The sequence below is a fragment of the Silene latifolia genome, chromosome 10, assembly GCF_048544455.1.
Source record: "Silene latifolia isolate original U9 population chromosome 10, ASM4854445v1, whole genome shotgun sequence".
Taxonomy (NCBI): domain Eukaryota; kingdom Viridiplantae; phylum Streptophyta; class Magnoliopsida; order Caryophyllales; family Caryophyllaceae; genus Silene; species Silene latifolia.
Window position 1 is genome coordinate 146,685,221 of NC_133535.1, and position 19,512 is coordinate 146,704,732.

A 19,512-nucleotide genomic window follows, 5' to 3' on the forward strand; every position below is an offset into this window, starting at 1 on the left:
TAATTGGTACACGGTGGGTCTTTTGCAATAAGTTAGATGATGTTGGAGAAATCGTAAGGAATAAAGCTAGACTAGTGGTGCAAGGTTTTAACCAACAAGAAGGAATTGATTACGATGAAACCTTTGCACCGGTAGCTAGGCTTGAAGCCATACGAATGCTTGTAGCTTTTGCGTCTTTTCAAGGTATAAAGCTTTTTCAAATGGATGTCAAAACCGCATTTTTAAATGGATACCTTGAAGAAGAAGTGTTTGTTGAACAACCTCCGGGCTTTATAAACAAAGAGTTTCCCAACCACGTTTTTAAACTTGATAAAGCACTTTATGGTTTAAAACAGGCTCCTAGGGCTTGGTATGATAGGCTTTCAAAGTTTCTATTGGAAAATGGTTTTATACGTGGGTCCGTGGATAAAACGTTGTTTATCAAGTCACAAGGAGATGAACTGTTGCTTCTGCAAGTATATGTCGATGACATTATTTTTGGAGCAACTAACAATGTTCTTTATAAGTACTTTTCTGATTTGATGACTTCGGAATTTGAAATGAGTATGATGGGAGAACTTGGATTCTTCCTTGGTCTTCAAATCAAACAATGTGAAAATGGAACGATGATTCACCAACAAAAGTACTTAAAAGAAATGCTAATTAAGTTTGGGTTGACTAACTCTAATCCTATGCCTACACCAATGGTGTCTAAAGTCAAGCTTGACAAAGACGAAAACGGTAAGAGCATTAGTGAAAAGGTATATCGAGGTATGATCGGTTCCTTACTTTACTTAACCGCTAGTCGACCCGACATACAATTTAGTGTGTGTGCTTGTGCCCGTTTTCAAGCAAATCCTAAAGAATCACATTTCAAAGCCGTCAAATGGATTTTTAGGTATTTGATTGGAACACAAGGGCTTTATCTTTGGTACCCAACTCACTACGAACTTGATCTTGTAGGTTTTTCGGATGCGGATTATGTCGGTGATACATTGGATATGAAAAGCACTTCGGGCATTGCTACCTTCCTAGGACCGTGTCTCATTTCATGAGCTTCTAAAAATCAAAACACCGTTGCATTGTCCACGACCGAAAGTGAATATGTGAGTGCCGCTCTATGTTGTGCACAAATTCTTTGGGTACGTCAACAATTGCATGATTATGGCCTTATTTTCGAGACTACCCCTATCTTTTGTGACAATACTAGTGCAATTAACATATCAAAGAATCCTATACAACACTCACGAACTAAACACATCGACATACGACATCATTTTCTACGTGATCAAGTTGAGAAAGGTAATATTTGTCTAAGCTTTTGTAAAACGGAAAATCAAATTGCGGACATTCTTACAAAACCGTTAGAAAGAGAACAATTCGAAAGATTTCGGTCGGAAATTGGTTTATTGGGTGACATATCGCTAAATTAAAATAATTCTTCCAATGATTGATTAGAGGGAGGATTTACATGTAATTAAAATTTAGTTAATGTGGTTAAATGCATGCAAATGTCGAACAAAATGAAATTAACAATTGTCTGTGTGCACTTGAGTTATTTTTGCATTGAGCTTCCCAAATCACTTTATGTCCCATCTTACCTAAAGCCTACACCCTAGCCTCACTCTCTCAACACTCAACCGTCCACTCACCTTGATTAACTACACCAACCCCTCATTTATTTCCATGTTTCCACTAACACTCCCTATTACCCACTAAACAAAAATCAACCCTCGCCTTTTTGGGATTCCCAAAACCGCTGCCAAAACTAATGAGATCAGCCCTGCCACTGCCAAGCCAACCGTTGCACGAAAAAAGACAACCGCCAAAAGAGGCGGTGGTCGTGGCAGAGGAGGTAGAAGTAGGAATCCTCCTATCTCTCTACAATTAGATGATGCGGTGGACTATGACACCGATGAAGAAGACTCTGGTTCTAAGGGAACCAAAAAGGATGAAGACATTCGAAAATCAAGTGATGTTGTCGAAACAAATGAAAAAGGAGATCACTTAAGTGAGATGAAAGAGGGGGAACTTGAAGGTGAGAAATCAAAAGAGGGAAAAGAAAGTAAGGAAAAATCAGAGGGAAACAAAGAAAAATCAAAAGAAAGTGAGGAAAAATCAGAAAAATCAAAAGAAAGTGAGGAAAAATCAGAGGGAGACAAAGAAAAATCAAAAGAAAGTGAGGAAAAATCAAAAGAGAATGAAGGGGATTCAAAAGAAAAGGAAAATAGTGATGATGAAAATGATGTTGTTGGAAAGAATGATGATGATGTGCTTTTAAAAGATTTGGTGTGTGAAAGTTTGGAGAAGGAAGAGATGAGTAAAATTGATGCAACTGTGGCATCCACTGTTGAAAGAGAAATCGGTCCCAATGCTGAAAAAATTAATGAAGATCCAAAAACTGATTCAACGGAGAAGGCGCATGTTGAAGTGGTAGTTGATGTTGAGGATTTTGGTGATGCCACCGTGGTGTTTGATGATGGGCTTGATCCATTATTTTCGAAACCGGCATCAAGAACCCGGTCCAAGCGAAAGTTGCTTCTTCGGTGATGATGATGATGATGTGACACCGGAGGCATCCCCCCCAAAACCCAAAATCACTCAAAAGAAAAGGGGATCCGGATCAAAAGCCAAAGCACCCAAACGGGCTCGTTATCATCGGGATTTGCCAAGCATAGATGAGAATGAGATCATTGAGGAGAAGGTTCCACTCAACACATGCATGGACCTTGTTATTACTCCCTATGCCGAATCATTCAAGAATGACATCCTCAACCATCTTAGTTCTCTCGATCTTCCGGGTGAGATCTTCAAGATATGCCACGGTATGCTGATTTGTTGCTTCCACAGTGGAAGGCGTTATAAGAAATCTTGGTATGACACCTCTCTTGCTTTTAAATACTTCAAAGAGGCTATGTATGCACAGGGTTGGGTGAATTTTTTGGACAAATATAGTCCCATGTACTTGTCTGAAATCATCCAATTCTATGCAACAGTCAAGGTAGATGTTGAATCTGGAACTCTCTCTGCCTTTATAAATCAGAAATCTTTTGTCCTTACAATCAACCAACTTGCTGCCCATCTGGACATATGTGATGTCGGGCTTACCTCCTTTCCCAAACGTGATTGGGGTGAAGTTGACGAGGTTACCTCTACCCAGGTCATGAAGGTTCTTCGACCTCATGATGACGATGGCCCTACCAACATATATGCCTTTGAATTAACCGCACCCATCAGATTCATCTTTAACCTTGTTTTTCGTAACCTAGTCCCTAGCAACAATAGCCGTGGGAGATGTTCTCTCCTTGATATGCTCCTTATTCGCCACATTGTCAAACACAAACCCAGTAACCTTCCTCGCCTTATGTTTCACCGAATTCTTGAGATGTCCACTGAGTTCCAAAGCGGCAACTTTGACAAAAATGCCGTGGTTCCTTATGGTATGTGGCTCTCGATCATCTTTATGAGGGAGGGGTTAGTGTTGAAAGGAAGCCCTGCAATTGAAAAATTGAGTGATGAAATGACACCGGGCCTTCTTTCTCGGATGAGCTTGGAGATTAAGAATGGGAAATTGGAAAGGAAAAATCAGTCAGGTTCTACAGCAGGTTAGTTCTACTGTTGAATTGGGTGTGGTGCTCGCAAACTTGGATGAACTCCTTGGAATTGTGAATCGGTTGGTCAAAGAACAGGGCAAGTTAAGGGATGAGGTGGGTGATCTTCGCACTATGAATGAAGATCTACTTGAACGTCTTCAGATCACCAAGCCGAATGCCTCCTAAGCTCATGCCTCCCTAACCCGTCTATCTCTTTATGAACTTTGGCTCTTTGCTGTTTTTAAGACACTCTCTTGCACTTTCGGATGTTTGTTTTTTATCTTGCTTGAACTATTTGTGTGTGTTTAAATCGTGTTGCTTAACTTTTGGACATGTTTTATTCTCCTTTGACGATGTCAAGAGGGGGAAGTAGTTTAATTATGCTATGTGTGATCTTCTAACTCTTAGGCTAACGTCCACCTTAATTATGTCTTAGCTTCCATGATTAGATGTTGTACTTTGGCCAAGCATGTTGCACCTTTCGACTACCTTGATCATGTTTATAATCATGTTTATGTTGAAATGACCAAAGACCGACTAACCATGGGCTAAGGGGAAATATCACACATGTTTGGACTTGTCATCATCAAAGGGGGAATTTGTTAGAACACATTGGATTGATGATGCCAAGTCCCTTTGTTATTTGATTGTTTGCTCTTAGTTGAAATAATTAGTGAATAAAACAATCAAATGGACTTTCAACAATGATTCAAGATGATCAAGCTAATCAAGGAAGTCAAGACAATGATATTTTCCAAGCCTTAGTCGACATATGTAAGAGTAAGTGTAACATTCTCATTTAAGTCAAGTAATGGCAAAACCATGCAACAGTACGCTGTACTGTGGTTTCTGGTACTATCATACGGAGGAGTAATTTCGACCAAATGTTTTTAAGTGTCAAAACTTTGCAAACTTTAAACCTTAAATGTAACGCCCCGTAAATTTCGGACCGTTAATATGTTTCGAAAATAATTAATTAATCAAGTAAAATTTGACAATAATGTATTTAAAGTAAAAATAATTCAAAGAAATATAATTTTATTATATTTTGAAGAAAAGTATTTATTTTGATAGTTTTGAAATGTTTAAAAATAGTTTGAACCGTGTAAAATCTTTTATTTCGAAATAAGGGCGTATCGGGGGGAAAATGACAATTCGTTTGAACGTTGGGTAAACGAATTTGGAAATGGGTCGTATGAATACTCAATTTTATTGTAATCTCGTGTTTAAAGACTTTGGACTTGACGGAATTTGCGTTTGACTTACGGATTTAATTATTATTGAAACGAGTCAAAACCGACTCGTAAATCCCGACTAAAAATCCCGACTCCCTCCTTCCTTTCTTCTCCCCAGCCGTGACACCCCTTCCCCTTTACTCTTTTTCTGATTTTTTTTCTCTTTCTTTGTTCTTCTTCCTTATCTTACCCAAACTCCATTTTTTACATAAAAACTCAAGCAAAATCGTCACAATTTCTTCGTTACTAGTCCGTTTTTCGCATAATTTACCTTTCCGGAATCCCCTCGCCGAGATCTACGACTTAGTATGTTCTAATTTCAGTTTTCATTAAGTTATTTTAAGACCAAATTTCGGAATTTTCGGTTTATATGCTTATTATTGTGTTTTAATTGTTTATTTAGGTGAAGGATTGGAAGACGAGTTCGGGGACTCGTATATTGTAGAGGATAGCGGCTAGTGTCGTTAGGGTTTGGGTTTTCAAGGTGTTAATTGCTCTTTTTCTAGCTTAAGGTAACATATTTCGAGTTACTCGACGAAAGATCGTCACATGTGTGTTGTTTTTGTATGTTTTATGATTTTTTTGTTTATGTAGTAATTTTCACATGTTTAAAATGGTTGCATGCATGTCAATTGTTAGCTTAAATTATGCCTTTTATAAGTTTAAATTAACAAAGTTGAATTGGGAACGATTAATTAATGTTCAGACGGTCTTATAATGTATAAAAATGAAAAAAAAAAAAAGGGGGAAATGGTGCGGCAGCGGGCCCGGCAGCAGCCGGCAGGCCCACGACAGCCACGGCCGGGCTTGGGGTTGGCCCGGGTTGGTCCGTGCTTGTTTCGCGGGTTTTCGTACAATCTTGGTCTTTTCGGGTTAATTAATATTAGAATAGAATAAATAACAAAAGGGTAGTAATTTGAATTGAAGCATGCTAGTAACTAAAAGTTAGGTTAATGGTAGAAAAATTATGTTATATTGATAGTTATCACATGTTAGGATAGTTTACAAAATGAATTTTATAGCGATAATTGTAATGTTTTGTTGTTTGTGCCGAAACCTGAGCCTTAGTCCCTTTGACTGATGCGATGTCAGTTAATTGAGTGATTGGTCAGCCGCAATTTGACCCGCACTGTCCGTGGTCAGGGTTGCGGGTAAAAATTCGGTTGAATGATTTAGATAATCGGCATTTTTCTTGTTTTAGGCCATTTATTATATCTCTATTTCACATGTGTAATTAGTTGAATTTAAATAGCTTCTTATTTAGTTAGTATTGAATTCTTATTGAGGAACTGTTGGATTGTATGCTGTAAATAGACATTTATATAGCCTTTCACATGATAGAATGCTAGAATTTATATTGATAAGTAGGACTTTTTGCCCTCTTAAGGTTAAATGGGTGTCTTACTTGACTTGTGTGGTGAGTCATGTGTGGTGTGGGCTAAAATATTCAAGCTGGGACTAGCTGGGACTAGGTCCTAGGTGAGTATTTCGGCCTCCATCATAGATAGGTCTTTATAGTCTTTGACGAGTATATGTTCACTGCTTGATAGCCTTTGTGTTCCTGACTAGTGGATGTTTATCCAAGTTGGGGCATGACCTCAGGTACTTATTTTGATAGTATGGGGTCAGCTTAAGTACTAGCCAACCCTTCGGTGGTGTCCTTAGGGTACTCACTTCACTTTGTTTTAAAAAAAAGTTGTGGGTCTTGGGTGCGGTGGTGTGTATCCGCATGTCTAGGTCTGCGCAGATTTTAGGCTAGGGTTGTGTTGTCTCTTGGTCATGTTTTCTTAATAGTAACCGCTGAGCCAAGATACCGGTTCGATTACCTTCCCTACCTCGTGGTATAGACTTGAGTTACAAAGTGACTATTGACCGTACTAAGAACTTATGCCTGTCTTTGATATATTGCCCTTTCTTGTATGGTGATTTTATGAACTGTAATAGGTGAGATGTAAGCCGGTTACAATTGATAAAGTTTGGATTACTATTTGTTATCTGATTCACATGATAGTTTAGTTTGGTCAGTTTAGGGGTCATTTGTTAGAATACATGACAAGTAAATGGTTTATCAAATTGTTTACATGTTACATTACATGTTACATTAATTTTGACGATTCGTGGCTGGGAGGACTCGAAGTTACTCCCCACTGAATTGTGGCTTTCGTGTTTGTATAAAATGCGATTGACAGGTTGTGGATGCTTAGTTGGGGTCACAGACGGGCTAGTGAGCAAGGAACCTTGGACCTAGTTTTGGCTATTCTATTAGTAAACTTTTTATACTTTTGGTTTGTATATAATTTGAAGGGACATATGTCTCCCTTTCTATTTTTGGTTTGTATCCTTATATTTCCGCGTCTTTAGTTATATATGTAAGTTAGTTTATCAGCTGTTGCAGGGTTATGACACTCTTCTTGAGTTGGAATTGGTTGTGAATGGTTTAGTTAGAATTTTTTTTGAAATTGCAGGTTTTTGGACTAGTTGAACCATTTACAAACATATCCTACCAGTTTTTCTGTAGAATTTACGTATATAATTAAGGCTAGATTTAAGGGTGTCACATTAAACATTTGAATTTTCAAAAGCTTGAAAATAATCTGAAATTTTGGAGTCACAAGCCCACTTGACTAAGCCTCTAGATTTGTGCAAACACCTTTTACCAAAATGGCAAAGAAGACTTGTCAAACTTCTAAAGTAAGAAAAGTTTTTTGCCATTTCGGTAAATTGTCACATGTTGAGTGTAGAAGCTTAAGTTTTCTGATTTCTTAAGCCCCAAGCCTATAAGTCTAACATTTACCATCACTCGAAGCTATCATTTTAATATTGGATTTAATTCTTCAAAGTGTACTTACCTAAGACTAAATCCACTATAAATAGAGTGTCTTAGTCACATTTATTTCTCAAGACTTCCAAAGCATTTATTGTAAAAACCTTACAAATCATTTGTGCATTTAAAGCTTTGTTCTTCAAGTATTTGCAAAACGTTTTTCTGATTTTAAGTCTTCAAAATTGTTTTCGAAAAAGTCAGAAAAACCTCCAAGTATCGATTCATTTGTCTTTGTGACATAATGAGTTTGTTCCATGATTCTCGTGTTAGATCTTCATTGTGATCTCCATGTTCATTTAGTGAACTTTTGAGATTCAAGATTCTGTAACACCTTGAGATAGAACCCATAAACTCTTGAAGCGGAGTAGCTTTAAGTTTGAGTGCAACCGGAGTAGGTTGGCGAGTTATTTTCATTGTAAGGGGTTTAGTAAGTTTGAGTAAATTTCTAAACAAGCAATAAAATAACGGTTGGACGTAGGCCTCGGAATAGAGGCTGAACCAATTTTTAAAATGTCGTTTGTTTGTTCATTTACTTTTACGTTCTTCCACTTTGCTATTTCTCGCATGTACCTAATCAAGTTATGTGTCACAGTCACCTATACCGTGACATAGAACTGCTGTACCTTCTTGTGAACTTACATTCAATTAAGTTTCTCAAGTCTTGTACTTCACTATTCTTAGCTTAAAGTATTTAATTAACTAAGTTAAGGATAAAATTTTAAAAGGTACACCTAATTCACCCCCTCCCCCTCTTAGGTGTTAATCGTTCTTAACTCTTCAGAATTCATGGGGAGGAGGTGGGTATAGGATTCCAAGGGGTTAGGGTGAAATTAGAATCTCGATGGATTTTAACTCTATTTCAAAATTTCTCAACCAAACACTAAGGGGACGTTTGGTTGGAGGTCTACAAGAAAGAGAAAGGGAAACAAAGTTATTGATTTCCTTTGTTGCTGTTTGTTTGACACAAACAAAGAGAATGAAATTCCCTTCCTTACCCCTCAATCCATCTAATTCCTTACCCTCACCCTCCCAAGGTATGAGATTTCATTACCCTTGTTACCCTTCAACCACCTTATTTATCTATCACCACACTTCCGACTTCCACCACACCAGTCACCATCAAGACGTCATCGCCGCCACCAAAACCACCACCAGTCCACCACAGCCACCCCAGATAAACCATCACTACAACACCACCGCCACAACCACTATGCCGCCGCCGCCACCACCACCCCACTACCGCCATGACGCCAGTGTCACCACCACGACGCCACCACCACCATCACCATCACCACCACTACCACCCCACCTAAACCACCGCCCGCACCCCAAAACAAACCACAACCCATCACACTTCATTCCAAACTTTCCAACCAAACACCTCCTTAATAGAGACTAGTTTGATAGAAATATACCAAAACTTGTTGAGAATCACAATGGGCGCACTTATTTCAAACGGGATACGAGCTATTTCCCATCTAAGTGGAGTTAAGATCCTCTCCATCTCCTAAAAAGAAATGGAGAGGCCATTTCCTATCAACGGACCGGATTGCATCTTGTTAATATCGAACGATTCACGATTTATGAAAAAAAATAAAGATTTAATAGGGTGTAGAGGGAAAAATATTATTAAATGAGTTTGTGAGAGGAAATGGAGAGAAAGAAATGGAGAGAATCTTAATTGATCTAAGTGTATCTTGTTTGAAGTAATACCCAACAATAAACTTGTTGAGTATTATTTTTGCTAATAAAATATTACCATCAGTTTCAGGGTAAAAAGTGACAACTTTAATTATTATTTTGTCATTAAATGATTACATTTTATTAAAAAAATTGTGACATTTGGTCCGTCTTATTTCAGACCGTCAACCATTGTTGTCAGAATCGCGATTCGATCCAACGATTCTACGATTTTACGATCCAAAAATGCATGACCGATCCTGGATCCTACGATTCTATCATAGTTTTAGAATCTTACGATCCTATTAATTTGAAAATTTCTAGAGGTGGGATCATAATACGATCCTACGATTTTACGATCCTCGATCCGATTCCATAATAAAAAAAATTAATATATATTTTTATATAATAAAACTGTAAAACCCAAAGTTCGTGTAAGTTGTTCATACAATGATACTAAAATCATTAGTTACCAATATTTTATGAATAAATAAGTGTTTTGATTTTCAATTATATGTTTTTACCAAATAAAAAATTATATTTAGTGAGTTTGTAGAATCTTGCGATTCTACGATCCGATTTTACCAATTCGATCCTACCCTCCCCATCGATCCAAAGTAGAATCCTGATCCTGACAACATTGCCGTCAACTTAAGCAAGACTTCTTGAAAAAAATAATGGGATGTGGGAACATTTCAGTTTGGTTCGGTTCAATTCGGCTCGGCTCATTTTTCGAAAAAATTTCCACAACCTAACCAGTCAGCAGAACCTCGAGTCTCGACGCACAACGACTTAAACTTGGTAACTCAGGGCGTGTCTGTGAATATCATCTTCCGGCAACTCTCAGGTTTCTCTCTTCACCCTAATTTTATGCTTAAATTTGCCCACTTCAAATTTATTAACTGTATACTTCACTTTTTTAATCTGCTTAAAGCTTCTTCGTATTGTTAATCACTGCAGAAATCATAGTAATTTTGCTGCAAATTTTATCATATTTCATTCAAAAGAAGATTATCTAGCCATATAATTTTACATGATTATCGTATCAAAATGGTTTATAATGTGAAATGAATGCTGATTAGTGTTTTGGGTCTTGACGATTATGGTGTCTATTTTAGTTTTTTAGGTGTTTGGGGTGTTGATTGAAGAATATATTCAATATTCAATTATTTAGCCATGTAATTTTATATGATTACCGTATCGAAATGGTTTATAATGAAATGAATGTTATTTAGTGTTGTGGGTTTTGACGATTAGTGTCATTTTTAGGTGTTGATTGAAGAATATATTCAGTGATACATAAATGGCAGCTGTTGAGCCTTCGCCGTCGCTGGAGATACTAGGTTTGTCGTTTAGTCAATCACTTCTTGTGCAAATTAATGACCTTTGCTAAGTGAATTTGATGTTATTGTGTAATTGAGGACTTATTATGAGTTGGGTTGTTATTATTTTGATGTTTAGTGAGAGAGCAAGAGGGGTTTTCAATATGGACTGGACCGCCCTTTGAGAAAGGTGAACCCGCGACAAAGTTGCTGAATGTTGCTTGCAAGAGTGCAGTGTTTAGTGAGGATGGGTCTAGGCTTATGGTGATTAAACCTGAGGGTGTTATTAGTGTTTTTGATTGCAAGACGTACAAGGAGATTAAATCGATTCATATTCCTGAACTTCTTGGTGCAAGCTTATCGCCCCGTGGGACTTACGTTCAGACATTTCAGAAAGCCTCGGTACCTCAGGAAAAGAATGTCAATTTGTGGAAGGTGGATACTGCTGTTTCTGTTTATACCCTTTCACTGAAGCACATGAGTAAAAGCACGTGGTATGTATTATGTATAATAAAGCGGAGTTACTTCACTATGTTGATGACTATGTGTTCTTTTGATTTGGAATCTGTATTTTGTCATCCTTGATATTAACTGAAAATCAGATGCGTCTTTAGTTTATGCAGTTTGGCGATTGTCAATGAGTTAACTCCTATGCTATATTTTGCTTCGGAAGGCTCTATATTCAACTTGCATTGTTTTCTTATTCATTGAGAATAATAGGTCTGGGTTTCTGCTGTTTATGTTATACCCTCCTATTTATCCCTTCTTGCCAAATATAATACTACCTCCGATAGTCCGCTTCTTTGGAAATGCTCCATTTGCTTGTTGCACAATGAGTAAGGCTGTGTGGAGTAACGGGTCTCACCAGTCAAGTAGGTTGATTTACTAACAAAGACATACTATAAAATCTAGGGTAATTTACCAACAAAAAAATACTCAAAACTCAAAATGGAAATGGGGCAATTATAGTGAATAGGCCAAAAATTACCGGGAATTTCCTGAGAATCAAAGAGAGTAGAATTAAAGGTCGTGTATCCTTTGTATATCATAATTTTTTTCTACAATAAAGAGTTGGTATCTAATGTAGTTATTTTTCCCTGTTATCATTTCTAATTTTTATGTTGATTGTTGTGTCATGTATAGGCCTGCAGTATCATTCAGCTCTGATGAAACTATTGCTTGTCGGCTTGCCACAAATGAAGTACAATATTTTGATCCTAGTGACTTCTCTAAAGGATTTGTATCTCGCCTCAGAGTTCCTGGTGTAGCAGCTGTTCAACTTTCCAGGCTACCTTGTTCACATATTGCAACCTATGTTCCTGAATCTAAGGTAATGTATTTGTCGTTGGGCCACATTACAGAATCAAAGATTCATGGCGAATATGAATCATTTATTGTCTGAACATTTCTGGGTTTCAGTGTTTATGCTTTAGTTCTATATCCCAATGTTCTTGCACCTTTATTGACCAAAGTCTGGAATTTAGGTCCTGCATCAGGATTGAACTATCCGCATATCTTGGAGCTAATTGTATCATTTACGGAGTACATGTTTTGTCTTCTGGAGCAATCTATTTCTGTTATATTGCTAATGCTACGTTGCGTACATAAAACCAATGAGATTAGAAAAGGCGGTTGTAATGGTCGTTAACCCCTTGTTTTGATGGAGGGGTGCATTTTCCCTTGTTTAAGTAGCAAAGTGGGGTGGAGAGAAATGAAGGGATTTTTGTTTTCTCAGCCAAATCAAAATCCTTCCAACTTAGTAAAGGTCTAATATGTGATGCAACCACGCAATGCAGATAATGCCTAAAGATCAACTCAGTGGTATGCTCGTGGTCTTTGAGTGTCATCAACACAGATGATTTAGAGTATGTATTACTTTGATAGCAGTTAGGTACTTATACTTCGTGTTTATTATTGTGACATGAGCTTCTTCACCCGTATGTGGTAGTGTCAGTAAAAAGCATCAAATCTCTGGAAATCAGTATAATATCTGCCGAGTGCCGTCTCCCATCGAAATTTCCTCATCCGGTCACATAGGTCCTCGCTCCTCGCTCCTCACTGTCAGTGACTAAATCTGCTTATTTTGTTTTGCAATTTCTTATTAGGGAGTCCCTGCAAGTATCCAGATATATGCATGTGGAAAGGATGCCTCTAATCAGCCTCTTGCTCGACGTAGCTTTTTCCGCTGTTCTACAGTACAATTTTATTGGAACCATGGTTCTACTGGAGTTCTTGCCGTGGCACAGTCAGAAGTTGATAAAACTAACCAGAGTTACTATGGAGAGTCAAAGCTAAACTACTTGACGACAGATGGCACTCACGAAGGCCTTGTTCCTCTCCGTACGTTACATTGATATTTCCCGTTTCAGTTATGAATTGAGAGTATTTATAAGAAACTAATTCCTTCTAATCGTGTGCAGGAAAGGATGGACCAATTCATGATGTTCAGTGGTCTAATTCTGGTTTAGAGTTTGCTGTTGTTTATGGCTGTATCCTTTTTTTATTTGAGGTCATGAGTTGATGAATAAATATTAGTGAAGTAGATTTTCTGGCACGAAACTGTCGTAATATGAATTGAAATGGGAGGCAACCAAAGCAGGTTATCAACTTATAGCTTAGAATTTGTTGCTATTGCGTTCGTGCTCTTACATGCTATATTACTCCGACACTTGAAGTGTCCGACACGACACGACACTTCGACACTTCATTTTAGACAAAAAATTGAAAACTTTGCGGAATGCAACCATATCCGACACTGCGACACCGTGTCGTGTCCGACACTCGCAGTTGAGTCAGAGTAACATAGCTAAGATGTAAATGCGCACATCTATTGATGGAAGTTGTTTTTTACTCTTTAAGACAATTAGAGTATTTATTTTGCGGAGTATATTAACTGAAACTGACATCGCTGGTTCACTTTTTCCATTGTTCTATTGATACTCCTTGATGTAATATTAGTTATGCCTGCAAAAGCCACAGTATTTGACAAGAAGTGCAAGCCAATTTTTGAGCTTGGAGAAGGCCCTTACAACACTGTCAAATGGAACCCTAAAGGAAGATGTATACTACACTGATTTTCTTCCCTTATATTCTCGTCTTTATTGTTGAACGTCTTATCTTTCTTTTCCTTTTCCAATTTTAAACTAACAAATGTTAAAAGTCTCTGTTAATATCCTTGATATACTCCTTTGCAGTTTTGTGCTTGGCTGGTTTTGGAAATTTACCTGGTGACATGGTACGTAGAACAATCTCTCTCAATATGATTGCTACCTTAGATGCGTCCATCTTAAGTCTCAGCACCTGCTATATGTTGGCATTATTGCTTGTCATTGTTATGCAGTTTCATTTAAAACCTGGGAGTGTAATACATGTGTTCATCTTGTTACTGCCTTTTGGTAAACCTGAGATTGTAATATATATACTCTCTGTTTCTGTGATTCTTTCCAACAAAGAATTTCAGAAACGTAATCTTGGAAAAAATAATATGAACTTCCACTTTTTCCTCACTCCCCTTCTAATCCTACTTGAAGGCATTTTCTTAAAAACATGTTGCCCAAATGATATATCCAAGTAACCTTTTGAAAGAGGTAAAAAAAGCAAAGGAAATGTTTATTTACCTTGCAAAATTCTTATTAGGTCTATGTCCTTTTCAATGTCTTGTATTAGCAGTTAATATTTTTTTAAAAAGCTCTCATTGCCGCATCTACTCTTTGTTTTCTAAAGCCGGTGTAAGATGGTCATTTAAATATAAATGTTTGAACCATTCTGGTAAATATGTCTTGTAATTCGTGGAGTTGCGACACTGCCTTATCATATGTGTAGATTAGTTTCGTAGGTTTACTTTCTCTTTGACCGGTCATCACAAATCAGGTGTGGGTAGGTGCTATCTATCTGTTGGATCTCCCTTAACCCTACTTCTACTGATGCGATATGAATACGTAACATCCAATTCTTTGTATACTCAAGTCTTAACAAAATGTCTGATATGTAGATTTTAGGGAAAGAGTCATGATAGAATACACTGGAATAAATTAGCAATTCACTTGGCTAGAGTGATTCCAATAGCCCAGGAGCATAGACCTTTTGTAGAAGAGGTAAGAAAAGAAACTTTTAAAATATGGGTAGGGGGCCGGGGGGCTGAATTCTGTAACTCTGATGGCTCTAATATGGCTCTCCTTTGGGTGAGTGTAGATGATATTTAGTGAAGGGATATCTAGCTATTGTGTTCCATACGGTCCAAAGCTTTGGATAGATCAATCAAGGAGAGATATCTACGACCAATTAGCCCGCTCTTCAGTACTTTTAAGTTTTAACGCACTCTACCTAGGTGATCCTTCATCGCCATACTAGTATACTACATGACACTAGTTTTTCACATACTCAGAAGAATATAGGATACAGTGGCAATATTGGTATTGTAGGTTAGAGTAGTTAGGGTGCATATTATAAATTCGTTGATGTTACCGTCTTGCTCCTCTTATCTTGCTCACATCACAATGACAGCTCAGAGACAAAAAATCTACAATGTTTGGGTGTATGATACTTACTATCCTGTTTTGTATCCGACTCCCCTTATCCTTTCATAGGCAGGAAGCTTTTTAAGATAGGAAAACTCAAACTCACATCCAGTATGTTTGCATGCACGATTCGTACAATCCTGTTTGCTATATGAAACTCCTCTTAGCTATATTCATACCCTTTTCTTTCATTTCTTGTGTTGCTATGTCAAAATAGTGGAATTGTTGCCTCACACATTTGCACCATTGAGTGTATCAGACCTTTTGGGACTGTAAAGAAAAGAAGCTGCTGGGAACTACTAAGGCTGAGTGGTCTGTTACATATGAGTGGTCTCCCAATGGTTGCTATTTTATGACTGCATCAACAGCACCTAGACGTCAAGTTGATAATGGGTATGCATTTGCTTCTCTTGTTTTTGTTCTTCTTCTATTCTGTAGTACCGTTCCTCGATAAAGTAGGGGGTCATTTACAGTGATTTTATGTCATGTGATTGGCTACCTTTTTTTATGTCATTCTTAACTAGGCAGCATAGAACACTATCTTTCTTTGCTGATCGCAACAAATTTTAATTTGACGGGCAAAGATATCAGAAAATGTTTCTGTAAATCTAACTTTGTATTTGATTAATGTCTATAAGTGACACTTGCAATCTACCAAATGAAATACACGATGTGTTGGCAATTCTCTTCTGCTATGTTTAGCCTGTGTCTGCCTGAGGTGATAGCTCTCTTAGAACATTGGCAGAAACTATTAGTAACCAAGTGTCTTATGTAGTCATACACTTTCCAGGCTAGTTTTAACAATTACCACTTATGGCCCATTACCATCTCAAAGACTCAAACTACCACCTTACCACCATATTTACCACTGTTTTTCCCATGATTACCACTGCTATAAATAAGAATCAACAAACAAGTTATTTGATGCTGGGAATAAGCATCGGTGATTGTGTCCTTGTGGGATCACGTGTATTTCTTAATCAATCGGGTAAGTACACAACTACTTACTACTGTAACTGTAATACTTATCTTTGACAACAATTCTCATATTTTATACACGTAAACGACTTGAAACATGAAATCCATTTTTTTATATCAAAGAAAATCGAGGTACGCTGGTTTCAAATTAACTATTTGGAAACCAACTATTTGAGGTGAAGGAACAATAGTTAGGTTCTTTCTTACTTAGAAAAATATAAGTGTAAGAATAAGTCTAAGTATAGGTTTATCTGTTAGATGTGATGTGGTACTATGCCTGTCAACTCCGCAGTCTCTGAAATTTCCGGATGCCTTCAGCGTAATTAGAAGTTGAATGGTCATTTTTTTACTTTAAATAACATTAAAAGTTGAATCTGATTGTTCAAGTGTTTTGAAAATGATTTTTTTTTGAAAGGGATCGGATTAATCATACATGCTATCTATAATGATAGGATGAAGATATTCCACCACAATGGGTCGTTGCTCTTCCAGAAGACGTTTGACAAACTGTTTCAGGTATGTAGTCCTCAAATATCTTCATGTTGACAGTTAATTCAGTATTCGCGTATTTATTGCAATTGCTATCTGCATCAGGCTGAATGGAAACCAGAATCAGCGGATAGGTTTGGTGACATTGCTGAACTTGGGGAGTCTGTTGCCTCTTTGAAAATCGAAGATGCCAAATCACAAGGTTCTTTATTTCTGCCATTGCTTAAGTGCTTATCTATGACTTTTCTTTCAATTGTCTTATCGAGGGCATTGTTCTGTTTAGGACAAGGGTCGAAGTCTTCCAAGGCTGCTCCCAAAGCCACTTCTGTAAACGTACCTCAAAAACCTGCTGCATATAGACCTCCCCATGCCAAGCAGGCTGCAGTAGCTAAAGTAGAGGTACATTCGTTTTTATTTATTATCTTACTAATTTGATCTATTGTTAATTTGTTATCTTTCAAATTGATTGTTTGGTCATCATAGGGAATCGCTCTTCCGGCTTGTTAGAAGACTTGTTGATGCTCCAAATACTTTTTGAATCAAAATATTTTTGAAAGAAAATTGGTCGTTTAATTGTTTGCATTTCTTATATTATGAAGTAGCACTTATTTGACACAATTCTCAGTGTAGTTTTCTTTACGGGTCATTTGGAAACAGAAACAATCTCTGTGCATTCAGTAAACGGAATAATTTGCATATATCAATTCCCCCAAGTTCCCAACTAATAGAGCCTTTGAGGCCGTGGGTTAATGTAGCTGTAATATCGCATTATCACGGCAAAGATGGACTGTCTTCCTTCTGAAGATAAGGATGTCATTTCGACCTGTGACGGTCCTGTGACTCCTGTCAATTTTGAAATCCAACTGCTTATTTTAAACCTTGTATTGCACAAATGTCCTCCAAAATTTCAAGTTTCTAACATTTTTTCTGGTTTCTATGTTGGCAGCTATTTGGTGGAATGCCTTCGCAGTAAGTTTGCTGAAATACATCTTTTGTGTTTGGGTTTTTACTCGCGCCCCTTTTCTTTCTTTTTCGATCTTTGATATGGTTTCCTTGAGGCTAATCTGGCATGTAATTCAGGGAATTGAGCAAGAATGCTTTGAAGAACAAGAAGAAGAGGGAGAAACAACGGGAGAAGAAAGCATCTGAGGGATCTTCTGCTGATTCATAATTGAGTATTATGTCAATGTGTGGCGCATAGATTAGAGAGAGAAAAACTAATGCACCGGCGACAACACAAATTTGAAGGTAACACTAAGGAGTTTCTTCTATGGAGTACTCACTTCAGGATTGGGCATGCCGTTGTTTTGGCTTTGCCGTAGGCTGCCAGCCATAGGAGATTTGCCATGGAATATTTGGTATTTTTACATATGCGGTTTGCCACAATTTGTTCACGGTGACAGTGTTATCGTGGCTTCAATTATCGTTAATTGAATGGACGATTGTCTCGCTGATGTCCATCAGGTGACATGAACTTTGTCAACGAGATCACTCTGATGTCTTGCATTTTTCCGTGTGTTGAATGTTGCTATTCTAAGTGTGTTCAATGTTGTTTGATCTGAGTCGTTCTAACTGCTGTTTTTACGGTACAGTAGCTATCTTGACATGTTTTATACATTCGCATTGTTCGTATATTGTTTGACAAGATCCTACAGGCTTAACACACTCTTCTTCGCATGATGTCCTTTCATCACTGAGAGGACGCATCTTAGAACATTCAATCTTTTGTATTCGAAACTGAGCATGTTCAATGATAAAAACAAGGTAATGTACTAATGTGTTTATATCTGAAAATTCCAAAGTTTCGACAAAAAAGTGACGATGAAGGCACCAAAGTCTAGCACTTGTCTAGTTGTCTATATATACGACAGATACCGTAATTTGGTGATATACAGGAGTGATGTTCAATCATAAAAATCATTGTTTTTACGGTAGGAATTATGAACGACAGTGATACATGGTCGACCAAACCCGAGTTTGATAATGACTTACAAATATCGTCATTAACGCCCGCCTTAATCACCATATACGAACGAGTAGCTTCTAAACCTGTTTTCATTTTATCCTGTTCCCATAATGTTTTTAAGAATTGCAAGAACACTACAAGCAGAACCACGCTTGTATAAGAAAGAGTTGAAACGTCATGCTAGCAACCAGAGATACATAATCAATCCTTTGGTACTTAAGTACTTAACCGACGATAACTTTTAGATTAATTAACACGAAACCTTTGATAAGTTATAGAAGATGACTTTAATGATGACATTGAAAAGAAAGTTCGAAGATGACAATGTAATAGACGTTGTATTTTTCATGCAAGTACGAAATGTTATTTTCCAAGACATTGCAGCCCTAACCGGCAATCTGATCCAGAGCTCTGTAATTGAGTTGTTCAATAGCAGCGTTGTCATGTTTTCCGCTTGGACATTGATAATATTGACAGTCGTCAGCAAGTTCTTCCAAACTTGCTTGCCCTTCTTCACATCATCTTCCCGAGAAGCCAAGATCCAACAAGCAACAGCAACAGCCGAATACCAATCCCAATCCTAATCCTAATCCTAATCCTAATCCTAATCCTAATCCTATCAACCGTTCAAATGACGACCTGATGAAAGACGTTGAGGAAATTTTAAACAAGGAATCCTTCAAGGAAACCCTCAGGTCGGCCGTGAATGTCTGGAATTGTGGGGTTACAAACGTGTTGAAGGAATTTTAAACAAGGAATCCTTTAATACCCCACGTCTGGAATTATAATCCCAGACGTGTTGCATTTTTCGCAAGGGATTGATTGGATACACAAGGATACCTCATCACAAGTTTACCACATTCTCCATAAACAAGCAAGGTAGATATCAGATCGGTGTGTTTCGCGTAACCATCTACGACACATTCTTG

General features: G+C 37.6%; 1 protein-coding gene and 1 long non-coding RNA gene across 2 annotated transcripts; both read left to right on the forward strand.

The window, feature by feature from the left end:
- The first annotated feature begins 4,976 nt into the window (after positions 1–4,976).
- On the forward strand, positions 4,977–7,303 carry LOC141606239 (uncharacterized). The gene is made up of 3 exons (XR_012526612.1): positions 4,977–5,113; positions 5,211–5,319; positions 6,997–7,303. It is a non-coding gene; the product is annotated as an uncharacterized LOC141606239 (long non-coding RNA).
- A 2,767-nt stretch (positions 7,304–10,070) lies between these two features.
- LOC141606242 (uncharacterized) lies at positions 10,071–18,176 on the forward strand. Its single transcript, XM_074425296.1, has 14 exons — positions 10,071–10,158; positions 10,581–10,654; positions 10,773–11,127; positions 11,777–11,963; positions 12,739–12,973; positions 13,054–13,122; positions 13,592–13,693; positions 13,828–13,868; positions 15,410–15,543; positions 16,581–16,644; positions 16,723–16,819; positions 16,901–17,016; positions 17,564–17,586; positions 17,698–18,176. Exons 2-14 carry the CDS (start codon positions 10,615–10,617, stop codon positions 17,786–17,788), a joined length of 1,554 nt encoding a protein of 517 aa, XP_074281397.1. The 5' UTR covers positions 10,071–10,158; positions 10,581–10,614; the 3' UTR covers positions 17,789–18,176.
- The last annotated feature ends 1,336 nt before the right edge of the window (positions 18,177–19,512 follow it).